Raw genomic sequence first — 25,225 nt, forward strand, 5'->3', positions numbered from 1 at the left:
TCATGTCTAAAACACCAAAAGCAATGTCAGCAAAAGCCAAAATTGACAAATGTGATCTAATTAAACTAAAGAGCTTCTGCACAGCAAAAGAAACTACCATCAGAGTGAACAGGCAACCTAGAGAATGGGAGAAAATTTTTGCAACCTACTCATCTGACAAAGGGCTAATATCCAGAATCTACAATGAACTCAAACAAATTTACAAGAAAAAAACAAACAACCCCATCAAAAAGTGGGCAAAGGACATGAACAGACACTTCTCAAAAGAAGACATTTATGCAGCCAAAAAACACATGAAAAAATGCTCATCGTCACTGGCCATCAGAGAAATGCAAATCAAAACCACATTGAGATACCATCTCACACCAGTTAGAATGGCCATCATTAAAAAGTCAGGAAACAACAGGTGCTGGAGGGGATGTGGAGAAACAGGAACACTTTTACACTGTTGGTGGGACTATAAACTAGTTCAACCATTGTGGAAGTCAGTGTGGCGATTCCTCAGGGATCTAGAACTAGAAATACCATTTGACCCAACCATCCCATTACTGGGCATATACCCAAAGGACTATAAATCATGCTGCTATAAAGACACATGCACACGTATGTTTATTGCGGCACTATTCACAATAGCAAAGACTTGGAACCAACCCAAATGTCCAACAAGGATAGACTGGATTAAGAAAATGTGGCACATATACACCATGGAATACTGTGCAGCCATAAAAAATGATGAGTTCATGTCCTTTGTAGGGACATGGATGAAACTGGAAATCATCATTCTCAGTAAACTATCGCAAGGACAAAAAGCCAAACACTGCATGTTCTCACTCATAGGTGGGAATTGAACAATGAGAACACAGGGACACAGGAAGGGGAACATCACACTCCGGGGACTGTTGTGGGGTGGGGGGAGGGGGGAGGGACAGCATTAGGAGATATACCTAATGCTAAATGACGAGTTAATGGGTGCAGCACACCAACATGGCACATGTATACATATGTAACAAACCTGCACATTGTGCACATGTACCCTAAAACTTAAAGTATAATAATAATAAAGTAAAATAAAATAAAAAAAAGAAAGTTTTGGTTTTATTGTTCCCATGCTTTAAACGATTTATTTGTATCATATTTGTTTACTAAAACAATATATTGATTCATTTTGCATGCTTTTAAATTTATTGGACTGAATCATACTGTATATATTTTCCTCCCACTTGTTTTTTTAACTAAATATTTTGTTGGTGAAATTTATCCAAGTTGTTATGTGTAGCTACAAGTCATATTTATTTAGTTGTTGTGTAATATTCTTTTCTAGGAATATATTAACATTGCTTTATTCTACTATTATAGTGGGTTATTTTTCATTTCTTTTTCTAGTACAGAGAGTGTTGCTATGAACACTCTGGCACAACGCTCCTGATACACATACGCTACAATTTCTCTAGGGAGTTTCCACCTTGATGAGGAATTTCTGGTTATAGGACTGTACACCTTCAACTTAACTAGATAATCTCAAATTGTTTTTCAGAGTGTTTGCACCAATTTTTACTCCCACCTGCAGATTACAGTTGTCCCAGATGCACCATATCCTTGCAAATCACTTGATATTGTTAGACTTAAAAAATTTGCCTGTCTGAAGGCACAAAATAATATAACACTGTGGCTTCAATGTGCATTTCTTTGATTACTAATGAGCCTTGAGCCTATTTATATGTTGCTAATCTTTTGTGTTTTTCCATATTGGAAGCACCTGTTTGAGTTTTTCCACTTTTTCTACTATTTGTCTTTCACTTAATCTGTAGGAATTTCATATATAATAATATAATACTATGTTATAATATATTACTATAATAAAGAGTATATATAATACAATATAATACAGTTGACTCTGTATCCATGGGTTCTCTGTATCCATTGATTGAATCCATATCCACCAATTCAACCAACCGTAACTCAAAAATTTTTGAAAAAAAATACATAAATAAAACATACTACAAATTAAAAAGCATACAGTGTAACAAGTATTTATATGGCATTTTAGGTATTATAAGTAATCTGGAGAGGATTTAATACACATAGGATGAATAGGTTTTATAATATATATAATACATATTTATAATACATATAAATAAACCACAGTGTTATACTATTTTATACCTCTACACTGGCGTATCTGAGGAAGTGTTTAGGAAGATGAGGGACCATTATTTAACCAACTAAACCAGGGATTTGTGTTTTGCTACGTTTTTATTTTTAAGTCTAATGATATTAAGTAATTTTCAAGGATATGGTGCATCTGGGACAACTGTAAACTGTTGGTGGAAGTAAATATTGGTGCAAACCCTCTGGAAATCAGTTGGAGACTATCTACACCATTTTGTATCAGGCGCTTCAGAATCTGCAGGTTTTGGTATCTGTGGGAGGGTCCTAGAACAAATCCCTCATAGCTAGCAAAGGATGATGTATAATACTAACTTTTGATTAAGTTTAAGTTGTAGGAGTTATCTGTCTTTCTACTCTCTTCGAAGTGTCTTTTGATGAACAGAATATCGTACCTTTAGCCCAAATTATCAATCTTTCTGTTAAATTTTGTTCTTTTTCTATATTGGTAAAGAAAAACCTTCCTTTTCCCAAATGCACAAAGGTATTCTACATAATATTCTAAAGATTTATAGTTTTATATTTCATATTTAATTCTTGAAACCACATAGATAGGATTTTTGTGTGTGAGGTGAGGTAGGAATCCAATTTAGTTTTTTTTCCATATCAATAATAATAGTTCTTTCAATATTTATTGAAAAGCCTGAGTTTCTCCACGTCTCCAGTGCCATCTCTATCATAAATCAAGTTCTCACATCAGTGTGCATTTATCCATAGACCACTTATTTGTGCCAATGTTAAATCTGCCAATATCCCACTAATATCTTAATTACTACATATTCAGAATGATTTTTGATATGTGATGAATCTTTATGTTCTGTCCCACTTCAGAAACATCTTGGTAATTCCTGGGCCATTGCTTTACCATAAAAATTTTGGCATCAGCTTGTCAAATTCTACAAATGTTGCCTTTTTTTTGGTACTGCATTTAATCTATAGATCAATTTGGGAGAACTTTTTTTTTTTTTTTTTTGAGACTGTGTCTCCCTCTGTCACCCAGGCTGCAGAGTGCAGTGGCACAATCTCGGCTCACTGCAGCCTCTGCCTCCTGGGTTCAAGCGATTCTGCTGCCTCAGCCTCCCAAGTAGCTGGGATTACAGGCACATGCCACCACACCCAGCTAATTTTTGCATTTTTAGTAGAGACGGGGTTTCACCATGTTGGCCAGAACTTATTTTTATGCTATTGGCTCTTCCAATTCATAAGCATGTTATAATAGACCTTGTTTGATGTTATACCCAATAATAACTTTACTTGTTATGATGTTAAATATTTTTAAAGTTATTCTATCTGCCTGTTGCTTATATATAGAAATGAAATCGATTTTTATAAATTAATTTTATATTCAGCATATTTGCTAACTCATCAATTAACTTATCTGTAGATTATTCTGAATAGTTATTCACATCATTTGCAAATATTTTTCCACTTAATATCCAAATATTATATCTTTTATTTATTCTTCTTGTCTTATTGCATTGGACAGAAAGGGATAATAGTGGGCATCCTTTTGTAAGGAGAATGTTTTAATTATATGGTTTTCCTTGGATTTTGCTTTTGTTTTTTGAGTTTCACACACACATACATTAGTAAAGTTTCTAATTGTGTTGTCTTATTCAAATCTATACTGTGACAATATTTGTTTGCAGTTTTCTTGATGCATCAATTACTGAGAGAAGTGTGTTGAACATTTTTGACTATAGAGGTAGATTCAGTGTTGTCAATATTTTTACTATACATATTGTGACAGTACGTTATTATGTGCACATAAGTTTAAAATTGTTATATGCTCTTGGAGAACTAAACATTTTGTCATTATGTAACAGCTTACTTTGTTTTTGCCTTAAAGTCTATTTTATTTGATATGAACATAGCTGAAGCAGGTTTCTTTTGGTTAGTATTTGCATGGTATATTTTTTGTTTCCTTTTTACTTACAAGTTTTCTAAACTCCTATACTCCATAGACGTCTTTTTGAAGCAGTATATTGCTGAATTTAAAAAATAAATACAAGCTGACAATCTTTGATATTTGAAAATGGAACATTTTTACATATGCTGTAATTACTGATACTAATGGATTCATTTTTATGCTTTCTATGTTTTACTTTCCTTTCTGTGTTTAATTCCTCCTTTTTTCTTGCTTTCTTTTGGACTATATTTTCATCCAAATATGGATGAAAGCAAGAAAATATTTTCATCCAAATATGCTCCATCACTTTTTTATCAGTTGCTCTTATATCGTCAACCTTAAAAGTACTTTCTTAATATTCCGTTTCTCAGAATTCCAAAATCTCAAGTTTTTAGGGCTCATTCTGCTGTCATTTTTGCTCATTCTCACTCATGGACTTCCTTTGTAATCTCATATTTTTTCCCTCTGCAATTTATGGTTTGTTCTTTTGTTCTTTTAGCAGCATTGGATGTTTCAATATTTATCACATCCTAGAGTTAATCAATATTTGCTCTCTTCCTGAACATCACAAAGACTTAGAGTGCTTTAATACCAATTATCTATTTTAAATTGATATTGTATTGTTTGATATTTTAGTTCTATTTTTATTTAACTCCATAAAACATTATTATTCTTTTATACCATGAATGTTCATTTATATTTATCTAGCCATTTACAATTTTCTTTGGTCTTTGTTCAGACTTTCCATCTGGGGTCATCTTTTCCCCTGACTAGTACATGGAGATATGATTTCCTTTAGTGATGAGTTGCTGGTGGGAAACCCTCAGTCCTCACTGTACCCTTGCTTCCCCCATCTTTTGTCTTCCTGGGCTGTGCTAAAAATGTCTTTATTACTTTCATTGTTAAATGATACTTGGGTTTCTGGAACTTAAATATGATATATTTAGATATGGCATTCTTTAAAATACACTATGCTTGAGATTTCTTAATCTATGAATTTGTGACTCTATGAATTAATCCAGAATTAATTGTATTAATTCTGAAACATAACCTCTTCAAATAATCTCCTGTACCTATTTGCTCTCACCTCTTCTTCTCATTCTATTCTTCATGCCTCTTGATCTCTCTACCATATTTTCCATCTTTGATACTTTGCTATATTCTTGATAATTATATAGAGCTCTAAAAATTTACTAATTCTCTTTCTGTTGCTATAACTATGCATTGCATTTTAAATATATTTTTCACTTACAGAGAATCAATTTGTTTGTTTGCAAATGTGCTTCATTGCTTTTTTTAGTCAGTTGCTCTTTACTCATATTGTCAACCTTAAAAGTACTTGCTTAATATTGTTTCTCATAATTCCAAAATCTCAAGTTTTTGTAGAGGTCATTCTGCTGTCTGTTATTTTTGCTCTTTCTCACTCATGGACTTACTTTGTATTGACTGTGATTGCTTTCATGTGGTGAATTTCCTGGAACTTTATCTGTAGTAATAGTTTAAGGCCTGGTTTAAAGATGGGTTCCTTTTTAAACAAACTGATTAATTATGTCAGGAGCCCAGAGGATTTCCAGGATGAGACAGATTTAAATTAAATCTCTTTGTTTTTGGTATTCTGAAATTTTCCAGTTTGGAGCCTAAGCGCGGGTCATTTCTTTCTTGTTGCTGAGCCCTCAGTTTGGCCCTTCAGTCTGGCCCTGAGTTTGTCAGGTGGGGTGAATTCAGGCTTCAAACCCCCAGTGAGGACCAGCTTGCAATCATGAATTCTCAGGGAGAATTTTTTCCTCCTCTATTCTACACCAAGTTTTAATACCAAGTTCTACCAAGCTGACACTGATAGACACCTTCAAAAGGACAGCTTGCATGCTCTGCTCACCTCTCTGGTACCTGCTTTCACTTGGACCTTGTCCTCTGACCGTTCCCTACTTTTTTCCCATTCATTGATGCATTTAAACATATTTTTAAAAGTTATACAGAGTTTTCATTGGAAGTTCAGGTCTCTCTGTTTTGTTTTCTTGATATTTTGTTATCTTAGATTATATCAGCAACAGATGTGGCATTTTCTATGGCAGAGGGAAACAGGTGACTTCGGGATTGCTTCAGAATCACTGTAATTCTACTAAGAACCAATCAAGTTTGAAGGGCTCATTAGCAGAAATGTGATGATATCAAGAAACTATAATGGCTCCTTTTGGTCTGAATTGGATTTCTTTTTAAAGCTAGAAATAGAAAGGGCACTTGAAAGAAGTGGTTCCAGATGAACAGTTAGAAGAAAGCTTAGAATTTCAAACAAGCTCTCATTTAAAACTAACTTTTATCAGTAATGGATTATCTTGCATTAACATGAAGAATACTTTTAATCACCGAGGTAATACATAATTACATTATTTCAGTAAACACATGCAAACAAACAATACGGATAGCTGCAAAGCACCCTTTGGCCACCTCCATAATCCTGGTCCCCTCCCCCAGGTAAACCATGGTTTAAGTTTGTTATGTAGATGTCCAGAAATTCTCTGTTTATTCATATTCATATATATGCTTATAGAAAGAACAGAATTTGTTTTGCATTTTAATAAAATACATAGCTGGGCCAGTATTTTGTATGTCTGAACATGTTTTTGTTCCATTCTCTGGCTTGATAGTATGGCTTTAGAATTCCCCATTAAATTATTTTAGAACTTTGAATGCTTTGCTTTACTCTTCAAACTTTCATTTTTTTGTAGAGATGCCTGATCTCATTCTGACTTTCAATTTGTGAGTGGTAGTTTTTGTTCTGGAAATGTTGAAAAAAATTCTCTTTGTTTTTGGTATTCAAAATTTTCCAGTTTGGAGCCTAAGCATGGGTCATTTCTTTCTTGTTGCTGGGCACTCAGTTTGGCCCTTCGGTCTGGTAATTAACATTCTTCAGTTGTGAAAATGTTTCTTATAATTTTTCTTTGATAATTTAGTTCCCTTGGTTTTCTCTTTCCAGTGCCCCTCTCAGTTGGGATCCTGTGCTCTGGGCACTTAGCTGTATCTCCTGGTTTTTTCTGAAAGATCAGTTCCTTCCCATTTGTTTGCTTTTAATTATTTATTGATCTCTTATACACTGGTATCTCATCTTTCGTATTCTTTGCCACTGTTTTACTTTTCTCTTCACTACCATTTTATAAGATATCATTAAATATCACTTCCAGAAATCTTTGCCACAATCCTCCTTAGGAATATCTATAAACAGGTTACATAATATGTGTTCTATTAATATATCTTACGGTTTCTGTTGTTTTGTTTCATATTATACATAATTAGATAGATATTATTGATGCTATAGAGGAAAACTACTGATTTTCAAATTTTAAACTGCATCTAGCCCCTAACTAAATTCTTCTCTATGTTTTCAATTGTTTTATGATCAGCAGATAATTTTTTAATAGTCAGATATTTCTAGATCTTGTGTTGCACTGTAACTCACTAAGATGCATTATTGTTGGGAGAAGAGAGTGGTTGGGTTTGAGGTTGGGCGTAGAAAGCAAGGAGGCTGGAAATTAGACTTCTGACCTGGCCCTACCACTGCCTGTAAGTGGACCTCTCTGGGCCTCTTTCCACATTGGCTAAATGAAAGTGTCAGCTCAAATTGTGTCAAAACCACCTCTTACCATCTATGTAATTTTGTGAAATTGTATACCTTAGGTTTGCCAGGGTTAGCAAGGGCTCTTTTATCCCACCATTGCATGATTATAAATTTAACTTGCCCATGGCCTGTCAATTCACTTTTGTGTGAGTAATAAAAATAGCAGAGCATGGGACTACAGTCTGAACACCAGATATCGCCAGAAGTCCATCCAGTGGAAAAATCCTATATTAAGGAAGAGAAGATAAATCTGAAGAACTGTCATTCTTGAACACTGGAGGTAATTAAAGCAAAGCCCTCAAGGTTATGTCATCAATGTTTTAATTAATATGCCTCCCTCCCCCTTTAATTGTGTATAAATTCATAACAGCTGAAAATGAATAAAGGAAGGAACACAGAGAAAAGAAGACTGGAACAAACAATGAAGCAGTGCAGCAATGACCCGTTTACCTGACATCTGCACAGTAGAGAAGGGAAGCACATGATCCAAAATCAAAGGGGACTGGTTTTTTTAAATAATGGACATTACACCTGTATAGTTAGTGTGGATTGCTGTGCAGCAAGACACAATCAAGTCTGCTCATTGGGGAATCTGTTTGCTAAGAAAAGCAAAAAGACTGGAGACTAGATTTCTGGCCTGGCCCTACTCCTGCCTGTAAGTGGACCTCTCTGGGCCTCTTTCCACATCTGCTAAATGAAGGTGTCAGTCCAACTTATGTCAAAACCATAGCAATGGATTAACAAATGTAAGAGATTAGTAGTGCACATGATACAAAATGCAAAGAGAGTAAGAGGATATTTATGGGAACCCATCCTTCCTACCTGTTATTGTTTCTTAAGATAATTTCATGGACAATAAAAGTACCAATATAAGCTTCTTCAGTTTAGAGAACTGTACCACAAGCAATGAGTAAACCTGCCTTTTAAATATGTTTACACACACACACACACACACACACACACACACTCACGCAAGTACATACCATAGGTGGATAGGTGGATGGAAGAGTGGCTGGATGGATGGATGAACGGATGGATGGATAGATGGAACACTACTTATAAATCCCTGTCCTCCAATTTTAAGAGAGAAAAGATATTAAAAGGAAAGACCTATTTTCTACTCTACTCTTTGATAAGTGAGTGACTTGTAATTTCAAGACTGGAAATCTAGGTGTTAAAATCATTCTCGAAATGTAATATTTAGGTTTCTCAACTAAATTAGCTTCAATCCTTAAACAGAAAGTTCCAAAAGGCCAGAATCCTGTCAGAACAAGGATAGAAGCATAATGCCATCGACGAACACCACACACATCTACACTCTTCATCTTGGGCTCTTGTAAAATCTCACACAATACCTTTTTCACATTTACTTTTGCTAATAAGACTTAAATACTGAGGGACTGTAGAAATAAGAATGATCATGATAAAGCTCTGACTAATACATCTAAGAATATAATTAGGCACAAAATTTAAATAAAAAGAAAAAGCCATTTCTAAAACTCCCAGCTGAGCCCCACTTCTGGTAGTCACATCAGGGCAGAGGAAAAACCTACAAATCACATAGAAAGCTTCGTTCACACTGGACCCTTGCTGGGGCAGGCATTCACCTATTAATTCCTCTACAGGAAAAATCAATTGAAACACCACCAGAAAAGTCAAAAGCCAGTTTGTCTATTAGGAATATTTGATTTTATTCATTAATATTTATTTACTTATGTATTTATTTAAAACATAATCTTGCTCTGTTGCCTTGGCTTGCAGTGGTGTGATCATAATTCACTGCAGCCTGGAATTCCTGGGCTCAAGTGATCCTCCCGCCTCAGTCTCCTCAGTAGCTGGGACTACAGGCATGTGTTACCATGCCCAGCTAACTTTTAAATTTTTTTTGTAGAGATGGGGTCTCACTATGTTGCCCAGGCTGATTTCGATTTCCTTGGCTCAAGCCATCCTCTCACTTCGGGCTCCCAAAGTGCTGGGATTATAGGTGTGAGCCACCGCACCTGGCCCTCATTCATTTTTACAACAAATCCATCACCTCCCAGTGTTTCTTTCTGCCCCCTTTATTATGATGGTTGGGTCTTCTTTGAGTGTGGTGAAATAGTTTACTTTAGAGCTGGTCTCAGTAAGATATTCTGAGATTTTAAGTGTGAAACAGACATTTAAAAACAAAAAACAGATTTCTGAATGTAACAGCAGAATTGAGTCTCTCTTTCAGCCATGAAATAGCAAACATTTTTTTCTTCAAAAAAATGTGAGTTTAAAGGCTTTGCCTAAAAAATCTTGCCAAAGCTTTCCAGGAGTGAGTAGATTTGGTAGAGAAATGTATTAGAAAAACAGGAAAATGCAGGCTCCACCTAAGCCAGGGTGCCTTTTGTTCTGTGTGACCTAATGTTCATGAGACTGTTTGTTATTCACCTCATTACAAACATCTATCTGTCACAGCAGGTGTTGGGTCAGGAGAGGACACGGTGTCCAGGAAACCTGAAATCAGGTTAGAAACCTCCCAGGCGACCAATTCCCTTTCAATTGACTCCGAGTAGCTGGCACTGCCTACCACAGTCCCTGGGCTGCCTGCTCAGGAAATGGCTATAATTTAAGTCACAGCGGAAACACTTCTCAAACTACTCTCCCAGAGGGCGTAGGAGCCACACTTCCCATGACAGGAAGGGAAGCTGCCCTAGCCCTTCTAACTGTTAAAGGAAATAGAGAATTTCCTTATGGTTTCTTCAACATTTCACTCCCCATAGGATTGGTTTTACACGTTTTTTTTTGCATGAGTCAGTCTCTTTGGGTAAAGTTGAAGCTTATAAAGTTGTCCTTCCCATTTTCAGCTCTCCCAAACGGTGGGTAAATCTATTCAGGAACTCAGTGTGTCTTCCAAGGGGGAGAAAGGCACAGGCTTAGACCTGCCAGACTGCTCTCTGCATCCTCACAGGTCTGTGCTGTGAAATGGTTGGTCTAGATTTCTCCATGGACGCAAGACTGCTGGCCATTTGGGGGCAAGATGCCCCAGTAGAGTCTGGCCAAGTCCACTCATTACTTGAGTCCAGCTGACTTCAGTTATGAAGTCATCACCAGAGGGAGACTCTTTGTCTTGTCCCCAGCTTTCACCAGCCCTGGCTCACACCAGCCCCCGCTCACACCAGCTCCCGCTCACACCGGCCCCCGCTCACACTACCATTTCCCATCACCGGGACATGCAAGAGCTTTCCTGTCCCTTCTAAGACACACAAGATATGAGGAGTCATGAGCCTGCTCCAGAATCTTCCAGATTTTCGCCTGGAGGGTAGAAGTCAGAGAGGTACAAACAAAGTCTCATTTCCTGCTCTATTCTCTCTCCCCCCTTCTTCTTCCAACAATTCCAGGGCTGGGGAAGAGAGGAGCAGGCTTTCCTCTTTTTCTGTGTCTTATCCTGAGCTCTGTCATCTTTGGGTATATAGCAAGCAAGGCTCTAGCCCCCTGGACCTGGCTTCTTTGTTAGAAGAAGCTAAAGGAATTTGAAAAATTTGAAAAAAAAATACCTTCCTCTCTTGTGATCCCTGTTTTACAAAATTTTTCACTTGCTAATGAGGATCTTCTCTTCTAGGGAGTCCCATTCTTTCCTCTCCTGGAGCTATGACTCAACCTTGCTGGTAAAAATCCTACAGGAAAATGTGCTTAAGTACATTATCCCTTAAGGGGTAAGGAAATACATGCGTTTATTATGTGCAAAATATTTTCCCTGCTATAGGAGGCTGAGTAAATACTAATTACAGAAAGGCACATGTGAAGCCTCTTGGTCTGTAGACACTTCAGTGTAGCAGCCATGCAGGCCTGTGGCTTTCTGTATCGGCTCTGACGACCATGATGTAAGTTGTATAAGTATTGCCGTTCATGTACTCAACAGCAAAAGAAAACAACCTAACATTTAAACAAGGTCTATAGAAATCCTTTATTGTTATTGTTCTGAATAATATATGCTGTATACTCATTAACATATTGTTCCTCCATTGAATATTCATTTATCAGAGGGAAAAACCACTCTGCCAACCATTAATGTAGGTGAAATATCTTTTTCCTGTTCTTCCTTGGGAATGAGGTTGATCTGCACAACCCAATATAAAGTCTGCTGACGGACGTGCACAGGGCTATAGAAGCAACTCTTTCATTTGACTTAGTGTTTCATGATAAACTAGACCAAACCATGAATTAGAAGGACTCATTAATCTCTTCTCAAATGAATTTTCCCTCCTATTTCCTCCGTTACTAGACCAGAACCCTACTTCCCTTCGAGTCTAAGCCTCCAAATGAGTGTTAGATAAGCTGTCTCCTGTTCCTGGTCTCCTGTTTAATCCACTCTTATGTGGTTCCCTTCCCCACCTTTCGGCTGATTCCTCATTGGATACTAAAACCAAAGAAGACTCTTCTGTAGCATTCACCAGCTTTAGACACTGGGGATCATGCCCTTCATACTCATGCACTGCTTTTCCTCTGGGTTTCTTTGACACTCGTAGTTTTCCTCCTACCTCATAGGTGGTCCCTCTTTTGTTTCTCACTTGCTTTTTCTATCCTTCCAGACTATTTATTTATTTATATTTGAGACAGGGTCTCACTCTGTTGTCCAGGCCAGAGTGTAGTAGTACGATCTTGGCTCACTGCGGCCTTGACCTCCCAGGCTCAAGCAATCCTCCCATCTCTCAGCCCCCCAAGTAGCTGGGACTACAAGCATGCACCACCACACCTAGCTAATTTTAGTATTTTTTGTAGAGATAGGGTTTCGCCATGTTGCCCAGGCTGGTCTCAAACTCTTGGGCTCAAGTCATCTGCCTGACTCGCCCTCCCAAAGTGCTGGGATTATAAGCATGAGCCACCATGCCCGGCCTCTACCAGACATTTTCAAGTTAAAACTTATCCAGAACTACCTCCTGGGATCCCTTTCCCATTCTTTAGATATGCCGAGGATTTCATCCATTCTTATGCAATCTAAATTGATTGTAAATGGATTTTATCCATTCTTATTCAATCTAAATTAATGATTCTCAAATTTGGGGGCACATAAATTTCCCTTGGAGAAAGGGTGAAAACTGTAAATCATTTAACCTTTTCTGCTTGAATTCCTTCTTCTATACTCACACTCATACCAGCCTCCCAAAATGTGACAATGGTAAAATAAATCGTAACTGAAGAGAGCTCCAATCAGAAAACACATGCACCATGGTGTACATCTGAAGGGAAAGGCCAGGGCAGGAAACTGTGCGCTCTCAAGTATTTTCCATGTAACCTTGGACACATCGCTCGAACGTCCGGAGCCTTGAATTTTAAATCTCACAGGTGTGACATAATTGTAGTTTTAATAAAAGCTCGAATGTGAGTTCTGCCAGATGGTATTACCTTTTCAAAGTCTGAGCAACTTTTTACTTGTTTGGGGATGGTGCGAAGGGGCAACATTAGAGAGAAATGTTTCCTACAGAAAATAACATTTAATCTGGAAACTGCTGTTTACCCCAGCATCTATTCTATTTCGCTTACTGCTACATAAAACTTTTAGAGGAAAAAAAAGTGGCCCCTGTAAAATGGAGTCAAGTGTTACGCTTAGCATTAGCTGTGAGCTAGCATTAGCAGTGGGAGGTATGTTACCTTACAGCTGAGGCAATTTTCAGGTAGAAGACATTGCTGAGGGGGCTAGAAAAAATGTCGTCAATGCTAGGTTTAAGTTTTAGGGGACTTTTCTGTTATCCTTAAAACATTTTATACTGAGGGCCTGAAAGTTCGTAGATCAACAGAGCAGTACAGGCTCTGTCTAGTGTAGGAAAAAAAAAACGCTTTAAAAAAGGTAATCTATTTCAGTAAAAAGTTTCATTTTGTTTTTAAAGGATGGGTAATAATGTTTCAACCACAGAAAGCTGCAACAGGAACTCCAGATAAATACTGGGAAAACCCTGTACCATGAAAGAGGGTAAGGTTTGTCCCAGCGGTGTGCTGGTAAATGATTAATATATGGCTCTCCTGGAAAATGAAAGGGCCCAGTTTTAGAGACTGTTGATTTTCAATGGTGTAAATACTTGCCCAGAGCCAGTCTCAAAGTAACAAAGTGGTGACCTTGAATAAGGAGTTGGGAGGAGATAGTTTTAGAGATTGTTGATTTTCAATGGTGTAAATACCTCCCCAGAGCCAGTCGCACAAAGTGGTGACCTTGAATGAGGAGTTGGGAGGAGGTGTACAGGAGCAGACTGTCAGAGCCACCACTACCGATGGTGCGCAGTAGATGTAAAGATGCAAAGTACCTCGAGAGCACCGGCAATAGTGAGAGGTATTAAATTATTTGTAAGTGAGCCGGGCACGGTGGCCCACGCCTGTAATCCGAGCACTTTGGGTGGCTGAGGCGGGACGATCGCTTTGAGCTCAGGAGTTTGAGATCAGCCTGGGCAACATGGCAAAACTCCACCTCTACAAAACTAAAAATAAAAAAGTCAGCCAAGTGTGGTGGCAAGCCTGTATTCTCAGCTACGTGGGAAGCTGATGTGGGAGGATCGATTGAGCTGACCTCGGGAAACTGAGGCTGCGGTGAGCCGTGATTGCATCACTGCACTCCAGCCGGGCAACACGGTGAGACCCTGTCTTAAAAAAAATTTTAAAAGTGCTTCAACAAAGCTCTAGGAAAAAATTGGTAAATGATGAGTAATAAGTATTTGTTACATTTGTTTTGAATAAATTTATTTCATTGAAAGTTTATATAATTTGTAGTAATGGTTGTGTTTAATAACCAGGTCACAAAATCCCTGAAAAATTTAAAAATTAACTCTTATGAGCTTAGATAGTAAGCTCCAGCTCACACTGGTTTGTACTCAAAGAATAAAGGGAAATTAATATTTGCTTAAGCAATATTTAATTACATTCGAGTTCTGTGAGGTGGATACTTTGGTTTAGGTATTTTTTATACTTGTTAACATTCTAGAACCCTATGTTATCTATCACTATGCAAATCAAAAGCAGTGATTAAAATCACCAGATGCTAGGTAAATAGATGATAGTTTTCTACAGAATTTGTGTGAGCCATGTGTGAGAGATATACTTCCTTTATGGACTGAATTGTGTCTACCCCAAATTCATCTATCAAAGCCCTGACCCTCGATGTGACTATATTTGGAGATAGAATCTTTAATGAAGTAATTAAGGTTAAATGAGCTCATGTGAGTAGGTCCCTGATCTGATGGGGCTGGTGTCCTTATAAGAAAAGGAAGAAGGGCCAGCGCGTGGATGCGCGCTCTCTCTCTCTCTCTCTCTCTCTCTCTCTCTCTCTCTCTGTGCATGTGCACAGAAAGGCCATCTGAGGACACGGCAACAAGCCACTGTCTGCAAACCCAGAGGAGAAGCCTCCCCAGAAACAAATCTCGCGGGCACCTTGATCTTAGACTTCCAGACTCCAGAATTGTGAAAAACTAAATTGCTGTTGCTGAAGCCACCCAGTCTGTGATATTTTGCTATGGACGCTGAGCAGGGTAACACAACATGTAAATGATGAAATTACATGTAGTTCCACAAGAGTAACATGATACTCGCATCTCAGGCTTTTTCTTATTGTCATGAGGAAGTCCTTCCTATCTGCCCCTCTAGGTCTCAGCTCAATGACTGCCACCTCTGTGAAGCCTTCCTTGGTTTCCTCAATTATGTGTCAGCCTTTCCTCCCATATAAATAGCTCTTTTATAATGATGAACATAGTCTTTTGTCCCAGTGCAATCCTTTTTGACACAACGGTGGATTACACATTAGAAATTAAGATTAAGCATGTGGCTGTTTATGTTTATGTTTAAAATACAATATTTAAAATAAAATAAAATTAAAAATTCAACTCCTTAGTTGCATCAGCTACATTTCAAATGGTTAATAACTACTTGTGGCTAGTTGCTACTGCACTGGACACTGAGACATGGAAAATTTCCATCACTGCAGAAAATTCGATTGGATAGCACTATACTATAATCAACTTGAAGGGGGGAAAGGGGTGCATCTGTGTTTTTTCCCAGCACCTAGCCCAGTGCCTGCTATGTAGTAGGCATTCAATAACTATTGATTGAATTAAAAGGAAAAAAAACACTATTCATTTAATTGTAGCTACTTAAAGCATTCATGGTTCCCAGGTGTCACAGAAATAAGCACACATATATAAATTTATTTTATTATTGATAAGTAAAATACTAAATGTGAGCAATTTTCATTTTTCCCATGACAAGAACACCAATATTCACCATTAAGATATAATTATAGAATTTATGTCTCAGGTGTTAATATAGCAATCTATAGCTATTAATTCGGAAGCACAATATCGATTCTAATTTATTTTTTCTAGGCCATCTCTGCACCATCATTCTATAAGTGACCCTATGGTCTCATTAAATCTTTCAGCATGATATTTATGCAACTACTTAATGAGTCCTCCAACACCTTGAATTCTCTGGATCTCATAACTATTATTTTAGTGACAAACTTCCGACTTTAATTAATCGCATCCTTCACGGACTCAAAGGAGATCATAAAAAGGTCACTCAGACATATACAACCCTCTGCTGGTAGATGCCTTCTTTGTCTCCGCATTTAAAGATCTTCAAAGAGACACACAACATCCCTCGGGAATCTATTTAGGTATTTAGATATTTTTACTTTCAGAAAAATATCTTTATTCCTGCTTAAGTCTTTCATAATTTAGCCCAAAGCAGTTGCCCTGAATCTAACTGCAGAGGAAAAGGAGAAGAGGGTCACCTGTCACAGGTTCCAAAGAAGACCTTTTCTGTGCTATGACTGAAACTTAAAGTACAATCTAAAAGTAGATGTTTCTCTAGCAAGATATTCCTTTAGAATTCCTAGCATCCTCAGGGTAAGTAGTAGGGCCTCATAAATATTTAAATGAATAAATGAAATCCACATAAAAAACAATTGCTTAACAAATGAAAGCAGACCCGTTGCAAAGCCCAATGAGTACTCTAACTCCGCTCTTGTATAGTACAGAAGAAGGGTTAGTTATCAAGGATTCTGTTCTAACGCTGGGGCAAGAGACAGACTTAAGAGGAGGAATGGGGAGAGAAGAGGGAGAAAGAAGACCTCAAGGGAAGCAAACCCACCGAGCCTGTTGTTGAAACAGCATTGACATGCATCAGCTGAATGGCTTGCAGGTAGAGGAGAAGAGAGGAAGGAGGAAAGCCGAGGTTGGAAGAGGTGAGAGTGGGTGAGCCCTTCCTCACTCCTGCTGCTTTAGAGAGGGGAACTGTGAGTTTTCAGCAGCCATAGACAGGGAAGGTTGACTCAAAATTATCTTAACCCCACTATGCAGGCCACACTGTGCCTCAGGTGTCTCCCTTTCCCTCTGCTTGGCATTGCTTCCCCAGCAGATGCGATGAACACAGAAAACAGCCGCCCACCTCTCAGTGATAGAAACTATGACTAATTGTGGTTTCCTAGAGGTGAGTTCTGTTTTCACAGGGCTGGAAGTTTTCTAAAATCTAGTCCTCAGAGATGCTCTTCTCCCAGACTTTTGTTAAAAACAAGCGACTTTGAGCAATGTAAACATGCTGCCTGTGATGTTTAATGCCTTGTGCTGTTGTGATCAGTCTGGGGGTGAAATCTCTGGCACAATTTAGCCATGATCTTGTGGAGGCTGGGCTATGCCACCAGCAAATGAAACAGTGTTTGGTATACATGTGTGGTGTGTATCCCTTCTAGCCACTCAAAGAGATATGCTTCTTTAACAAAGAGGCTCGTCATCCTTCCATTTTACAGATAAGTATATTGAGGCACAGGTGGTGTACCCTTATTGCTTGTTTATCCATGTCAACATAAGAAAGAGAAGTCACCTACCCTGACATCTAGATCATAAAATCTTAGCTTCAGGCATTTACTTAGAAAGCTGAAAGACACATGGTGTGTCCAAGTTCTGGTACTTCTTGTCTGACCTTAGTAAAGTTCATTAACCTTTTTGAACCTTAGTTTCTCCAAATGTTCAATGGTAAGAATAAGAAGATAACACGTGTTATGTGCTTTAAAGGTGCTTGATGATGCAGTAAGTGCTCCATAAATGCTAATTTTTGTTTTTATTATGTGTCAGAAAAATATTTTAATGCCTTTCTATGGCCTTAAACTGACCTTTATTATTTTAAAGCATGTAGGAACTATGTTTTCTGTTCTTTTGTGCTTTCTATTGAAATTGGCATATCCTAGAATAAAGCAGGCATTAATAATTACTTGGCATATATTTATAATTTTCCAATGTTTCATTGGTGTTTTTAGAAATTGGTCATTCTATAGCTCTTTATCTAAAGACTTATATATACATAAAATGAGCAAACATCTTCTTTGTTTATATTATATCTCACTCTACAGTGATTTGTAGCTATTTAAAAAATGGGTTACCACAGTTAAAAGTATAACTCACCTACTTAGCTTCACCTATTAAGGTCTAGCTGATAACAAGGAATATATTTTTTCACCAATGAAGATTTGCATTCACAAATTAAAAAATGTAAAATTCCAATTATTTATGTGATGACTACTCTTGGGGCCAATCTTCTATCATAATGGAAAATATTATCTTTTGGCAAACACGTGATAGCTTTATAGCTTTATGTACTATTCCTTTTTTTTTTTTTTTTTTGAGACGGAGTTTTGCTCTTGTTCCCCAGGCTGGAATGCAATGGTGCAACCTTGGCTCACTACAACATCCGCCTTCCGGGTTCAAGGGATACTCCTGTCTCACCTCAGCCTCAGCCTCCTGAGTAGCTCGGATTACAGGCATCTGCCACCATGCTCAGCTAATTTTTTGTATTTTTAGTAGAGATGGGGTTTCACCATTTTGGTCAGGCGGGTCTCGAACTCCTGAACTCAGGTGATCCACCCACCTCAGCCTCCCAAAGTGCTGAGATTACAGGCATGAGCCACCATGCCTGGCCTTATGTACTGTTACTTTTTATTCATCATTTTGTTTTCGGCTGTAGTGTATGAATGAAGATGTTTAAGGAAAGAACAAGAATGCAAAAAACATTTGGGGAAATATTAAAATTAGTACAAAAATCTTTTTTCCATACACTATTATAAAATAACATTTTGTTCTTTTTTCGAATATAAAATGCTATAATGGGATTTTCTTTTTCTGCTTTAGCCATGAGGCCTATTTTGACATGAAAAGTGTGAAATATTTATTTTTATGTCATCTTTTTTATGTGGAAAGCTAAAGGGACCAAACAAACTAACAATATGATTAAATGTTTGAAGTCTAGGTATTGTGGGGATATTTGTCTCTTTTTTAAAATAAATATTTTTCCCCAGTGGGTGTCTCAGTTGACATTCTAAAGGGAATACAAGTTGTGAACACGCTATTACAAGCCTGAAAGAGCACGGCAACAAAAATGCAGCATTTTTGTCTCTATTGCATTTGTTTTGAAAAATAAAACCTAAGTCATGTGTTCTTAGCTCCTCCACCCACTGTCATTTGCATCCCCTGAGAAAACATGATATTCTACTTGTGGTATTAGATGTTTCACAATAGCTTTAAAAACTACCAGGGCAGGCCAGGCACCGTGGCTTACGCGTGTAATCCCAGCACTTTAGGAGCCTGAGGCAGGCGGATCACCTGAGGTTGGGAGTTAGGGGCCAGCCTGACCAATATGGAGAAACCCCATTTCTACTAAAAATACAAAATGAGCTGGGCATAGTGGCGGGAGCCTGTAATCCCAGCTACTCGGGAGGCTGAGGCAGGAGAATCACTTGAACCTGGGAGGTGGAGGTTGTGGTGAGCTGAGATTGCGCCATTCCACTCCAGCCTGGGTGACAAGAGCGAAACAATGTCCCAAAAACAAACAAACAAACAAACAAACAAAACACAAAACTACCAGGGCAGTAACAAGTGTAACAACAACAAAAAATCGAATGATGCTCATCACTGGTGATTTAAAAGACAGTCTTAACATTTATATCCAAATGAAGAAGACATTTTCAAGGTCTCCCTGATGCCTTCTTGTAGAAGCGAGAAATTGGTATTATATGTCTGTCCTCTAATCACCTTCCAGTATGGCCTTCATTACAAGGTCATACAGAAACAAAATGATCACTGTTGAGAGGACATGAACAGAATTCACAGCCATGTTGTGACTTTGTTCTGACATGGCATTCTCTGTGTCTCTCTTTCTAGTGTTACAGGCAGCAGAAAATAAAAAATAAAAAAAAAAAATCAAAGGCCCAGGCTTGTGATTGGGTCAAAAAGTTAAAATACATTAAAACTCCATGACTGCTGCTTCAGGCTTCTTCCAGGTGCTTAAGCCTGGAGGTAGGAATGTACTAGATCCTGGCCAGTTAAAATGTGCTCCCTGGAACTGTGGCAGCATCAACATCCCCTGGGACCTACTTAGAAAGGCAGACGTTCCGGCCCCGCTCGGACATCCTAGATCAGTGTCTGCAGTTTAACAGGATGCCTGAGTAATTCAGATACCCACAAAGGTCTGAAAAGCTCTGAGCCAGAGCAACAACTGATGTCAAGGAAGAGGAATAACTCATACCTCTTTCTCAGTAAAGTTATTTTCAGTAATTCTCTGACATGTTTTTAAACTGCATTATTTCACAGATCAACACATACTTGAAGACAAAAACAGTATAAGTCTCACTGTAGAATTCTATTTTCATTACATCAGAATAAAGTTTGCTTTATTTATAATCATAAGAATGCTTCTTTTCTCTAAGAATTGCATACTCTTTGGAATGGCTTATGCTAGTTTTCTTATTAGTGAAGGGAATATAATAGTTTTCGTGATGCATCTCCTTGGGTAAGTTAAAGTCCGCTCTGATTTTCAAGCTGAAGTTTGCTCTGACAAAGAGCTCCTGGCCCAAGCATCCCTATTAGTGAGATATTTCCAAGAGCTCCCGCTTCTAGAGAATCAGGAAATCACAAGCTGTCCCCATTCACTCTAAATACCATGTGGGAATAAAGTAAATTTTGCTGGACTTCCAAAAGGAGGGCTGTAGTAAGTTGAGTGGAGTGGATTGAAAAAGACTCCTTGAGCGTTAACTTGATCCCACTGGATTGTAAGATAATAGGACTGCCGGAAAACAGTGTATTGAGAAGCAGAAATGGAAAAAAAAAATGTTTCCAAAGTGGGAACAATAGTCTAAGTGCAAGAGAGAAAATCTAGATTAAAAAGGAAGCCAAATTTGCCAATAGAGAAACAAGAGAAAGAGGAAGAAGACAATATGGAAGAATAAGATTTATGTCAGGAAGAGAGAGCACAATGATGGAGAAATTAATACCAGAGGAAGGCAGAAAGGATGAGGAAACGATCATGGGTGTGGCTGGGAACTTTAGCAGAAAAAAAAAGATGGGAATGTAGAGAAAGGGAGGATGAAGGACAAAGGAGCAAGTCCGTGATGCCTGAAAACCGGATGGCTACACACCACCCTTCTCTCAAAAGCGACCCCTCCCATCCAGTCCTACCTGGCCGGAAGGACGGTGGTCACCACTTGAGAGCTTGAGGGTTGGGGGGAGTAAAGTTGGGGGAAACAGAGGGATCCTCATGGCAAGTTTCCGACAAGAATGAGGAGGAACCTTCCCCCTGTGTGGGAAAAAAAGGGAGGCTGTCATTTTTGTGGCAATGAAATTGATTTCTAAGTCACCTGGTGTTTCCAATTATTTGTCTGGGACGTCTCTTGGAGTGCCTTCTAGAGTACAGATTTAATTCCTCTGTTTGCCCTTATCTGCTCCAATACCCCCAGTGTGGCTTGGCACCTGGCCTCCCACACATGCAATGGAATTTGCAATGAGTTCTCCTTGGCCTTCCCCATTCTCTGTAAGAATTAGTTGTTAAAAATGATCACAACTGTTACTTTTGAGATATTCTCCACAAAATCCCACTACCATCAAGAAACTTGAGAAAAGATAGCGATGAATGATTGACAGCTGTTTGTTCAGTGAACAACACAGTCCAAGGAGTCTGGGCCTAAGGGCACCACTTTTCTCCCTGCAAAGAGCCAGAACTATTTTTTAACATACAAAGTTAATGTTGTTAGCCCTCTACATACATCATGCATTCAAAAAATATTTATTGAACACCAACTATATGGCAGGCGATGTTCTTGGGTGTCTGGAACTCAAGAGCGTCAGGGAACGGAAGAGACAAAGCCTCTTCCCGTTGTGGAGCTTACATTCTGATGGGTGGGGCAGTACTCAAGGACACACTTAGGAAAGAAGGGTATGACTGAATGAGAGAAGGTGACAAATGCTATGAAAAACAGAAAGCACAGCAGAATAAACAGGAGAGAGGATGGCAGGGATGGGAGAGTGGTGGATGGAGGGTTGTAAATTTTAATAAAGTGGTCATGGAAAGCCTCTGACAGATTTGAGCAAACATTTGAAAGACAGGAGAGAGTTGCCCAGACAGACACTTGGGAGTTGAGGAAACAGTCCACGCAATGGCTCAAGGTGGGATTCGCCTGTCTTGTTAGGGCCTAGCAAGGAGCCCAGTGTGGCCTAAGCAGAGAGTATATCAAGGAGGAAAGGAAGACAAAATGCAGCAAAAATGGAGTTAGACCGTATTGGACTTTTAGAGAGTTACGGGAGCCATTGAAGGGTCTTCAACAGAGGAGCGACCTGATTTAACTTGTGTTCTAAAAGGATGCCTCTGGGTGACATGTTGAGAATAGATTTTGAGTGTGTACATGTGGCAGCAGGAAGACCAGTTTGGAGGCTACTTAGAAATCCAGGGGAGAGATGATGGAGGCTTTGACTAAAGTGATTGCACTGCAGTTGGTACTCAACAATTATAAAGATGTCTTGACTGCTTTACAATATTTTGAAGTCCTAGGGTTTTTTGGTTCCACCTCAAACACAGATCTAATAAGAAAGTTAAGAATTGTAACAGCTCACTGTGTATTTTGTAAAACCTAAGAGTTAGCTTTTTTCTTTTTTGGATAATAGGAAAGGTGCAAAGAAAAAGGAAACAAATCTTCCTCAGCCAAATATAGAAAACAATGTATTTTCTATTCTCTCTTATGTACCAAACACAGGCACATGCTGCTGGCTACTCTCTTTGACACAAATTTTCATATACTAGTATAATTAGATAGGGCAAAATCCATTTTGATGCCAAAATGGTTAATCTGCTAAGCTTCTCTCCAATTGTATAAAGTTGTTTGTGTGTCTGTATAAATGTGTTATTGTGTATATGTGTGTGTGACTCTTTAAAATCTGAAAATATTATTTGAGGAAATTCAAACACCTCCTTGACAAATTCAAAGATTAACCTCAACTAATGATTATAATAAACACAGAACACTTGTGTCTGTTGATTTCTGTTGACAGAAAATGTATAAACAGTACTCCAAGTGGTGAATTTGCTGCACGAATATGGCCTTAGATATAATATAATACACAGAAAACAGAGATTGTAATCCTGCTCTTGGCAACTGCTTTCCTATTTGGAAAGAAAACTTTCTTCAGTGTTTTCTTCAGCCCAGTCTTCCTGTGTTTACCCTCATGCAATAGCCTTTTCTCTCGTCTCCAAGTACTTCTTAATCAAATATTTCAAAGCATCTAGTAGATTTCCTCTTTGGATTTTCTGTAGGTAAATACAGTCATCCCCTTCATATCCATGGGTTCCACATCTGTGGATTGAACCACTTTTGGATCAAAACTATTCAGAAGAACCATAAGTGGATGGTTGTGTCTGTACTGACCATGTATAGACATTTTTTCTTGACATTATTCCCTAAACAATACTTTATAACACTATTTACATAGAACTTACATTGTATTAGGTATTATAAACAACCTAGTATTGACAAAGTACATGGGAGAATATGTATAGATTATATGCAAATACTATACAATGTTATATAAAGGACCTGAGCATCTGTGGATTTGGGTATCTGAGGGGAGTCCTGGAACCGATCATCCATAGATACCAAGGGACGACAGTATTTCTCTTGGTTTGAGGTTGGCCATCTTTTCCCTTTAAAATATTGAAGGTCATAGTAAAATCACATAATGGTTTCTGGAAATCAATTATACTTTTACATTAGTTGCTTTGAAGTGTTTGGGATGTGTGTGTTTGATAATTTTCACTATCCTAGTTATACCAAAATAGGGCTTTAAAAAAAACAGAGATATATTGAGGATAAAAAAAATCTAATGAGTATTAGCAAAATTCATAGAAATCACACCCGATGACAGGCACACAGAAGTAGAAGTAGAAATAGACCCAAAAGGTTTTCCATCCGTGATTGTGTGGACTTTTCATGTATGGCAGGTGGGCAGATGAAAGCCAATGTGATAAAAGTCCACCTCATCCTATTCCCGGTGTTAAAATCGTTGTTTGCTGGGAAGACGCTGAACCCCACAAACACGTAGCCCCCTAGTCTACCAGGTGGGGAAGATTCTCTTCTGAGACTCTGCCCTCTATCCAGTACATTTATCACCATATGTCCACATTTTCTCATCCTCAAGAAAGAAAAATATGGACAAAGGAGGGGGAAAGAAAGTTGATATGGTAAAGAAAAGGGGGAGGAATCAACGGCATCCATGAGAATCTAAGTTTTAATTTTTGTTTAAATCTCAAACTCAGTTACCTTATGGGGCCAATAGACAATAGAAATCTATGAAACAGCCTAGGGAGTACCATGCAGCCCTAAGGGACAGCTTCTTCTTAGCTTTAGAAATTATTTGCATGTTTCTATTATAATCTTAGGATCTAATTTTTCAAGAGACACAGAGTATTTTTGAAATAAAACATTTTCTGATTTTTACATAACAGTGTGATGCTTTTTATTGTGCCAACTGTCTCAGCCAAACTATATCTCCCAGAGATCCCTTTCTGTATGTTTCCAGCTATTGTGGGTTCCATGGAGATTCTTCTGAGAATTGGAGGGCTGACGAGGGAGGCAGCGGTCATTGTGTAACACACAGGCGTTGTTGCTGATCTGTTGATTTATGTGTCTGGTTGATGGGAAGAAGCAGCTAAGCCTGCAATCACTTCCCCTGCCCGTTGGGTCTTCCTTTAACTGTCTGACTCCTGGGCCAGATGTGTGTGTGTGTGTATGTGTGTATGTTCAACTCCGTGACAAAGAGGCTCAGCTTCTGCAGGTTACTCTAGTCACCAAGCCTACTTGTAATTTTCCTTTCCTGCCTGCCAGAGTCCATCATTAAAAAGAGAGACAGCCTTGAGAATGGGGCAGATAGCCATCCACCAAAATTGCATAAGCCCATTACTGTCACACACACACACAATCTTTTACTGGCTCTGTTTTTCTAGTTGAATCCTGACTGATACAGATGTTAACTAACTCAAATATTTCAGAAACGCAACGTGGGGACTTTCTATTTCTGGTAATGGCTGATTAGGTTATTTGGACCATCCTTTCCACTGAAAAAAATTAAGAAGCTGGGTTTGATACTAAATTTTTTTTTTTTCCAATCTGGAGTCTCACACTGTCACACAGTCTGGAGTGCAGTGGCATGATCTCGGCTTACTGCAGCCTCCACCTCCCAGGTTTAAGCAATTCTCCCACCTCAGCCTCCAGGGTAGCTGGG

The 25,225-nt window shown here is 38.4% G+C and overlaps 1 protein-coding gene across 5 annotated transcripts in view; it reads right to left on the reverse strand.

Annotated features, from left to right (window-relative positions):
* PLCB1 (phospholipase C beta 1) overlaps positions 1 to 25,225 on the reverse strand; it is a 767,658-nt gene that overhangs the window by 77,047 nt on the left and 665,386 nt on the right. For 3 of the 5 annotated variants that reach the window (XM_032143068.2, XM_058433161.1, XM_058433162.1), the window contains one exon: positions 21,137 to 21,254. The exons of the other annotated variants lie outside the window; for them this stretch is intronic. In XM_032143068.2, coding sequence (XP_031998959.1) covers positions 21,156 to 21,254 — 99 coding nt within the window. In that variant the 3' untranslated portion in view covers positions 21,137 to 21,155. The remainder of the gene's footprint in view (positions 1 to 21,136; positions 21,255 to 25,225) is intronic. 5 annotated transcript variants of the gene reach the window in all.

The sequence above is a fragment of the Hylobates moloch genome, unplaced genomic scaffold, assembly GCF_009828535.3.
Source record: "Hylobates moloch isolate HMO894 unplaced genomic scaffold, HMol_V3 SCAFFOLD_21, whole genome shotgun sequence".
Lineage (NCBI taxonomy): Eukaryota > Metazoa > Chordata > Mammalia > Primates > Hylobatidae > Hylobates > Hylobates moloch.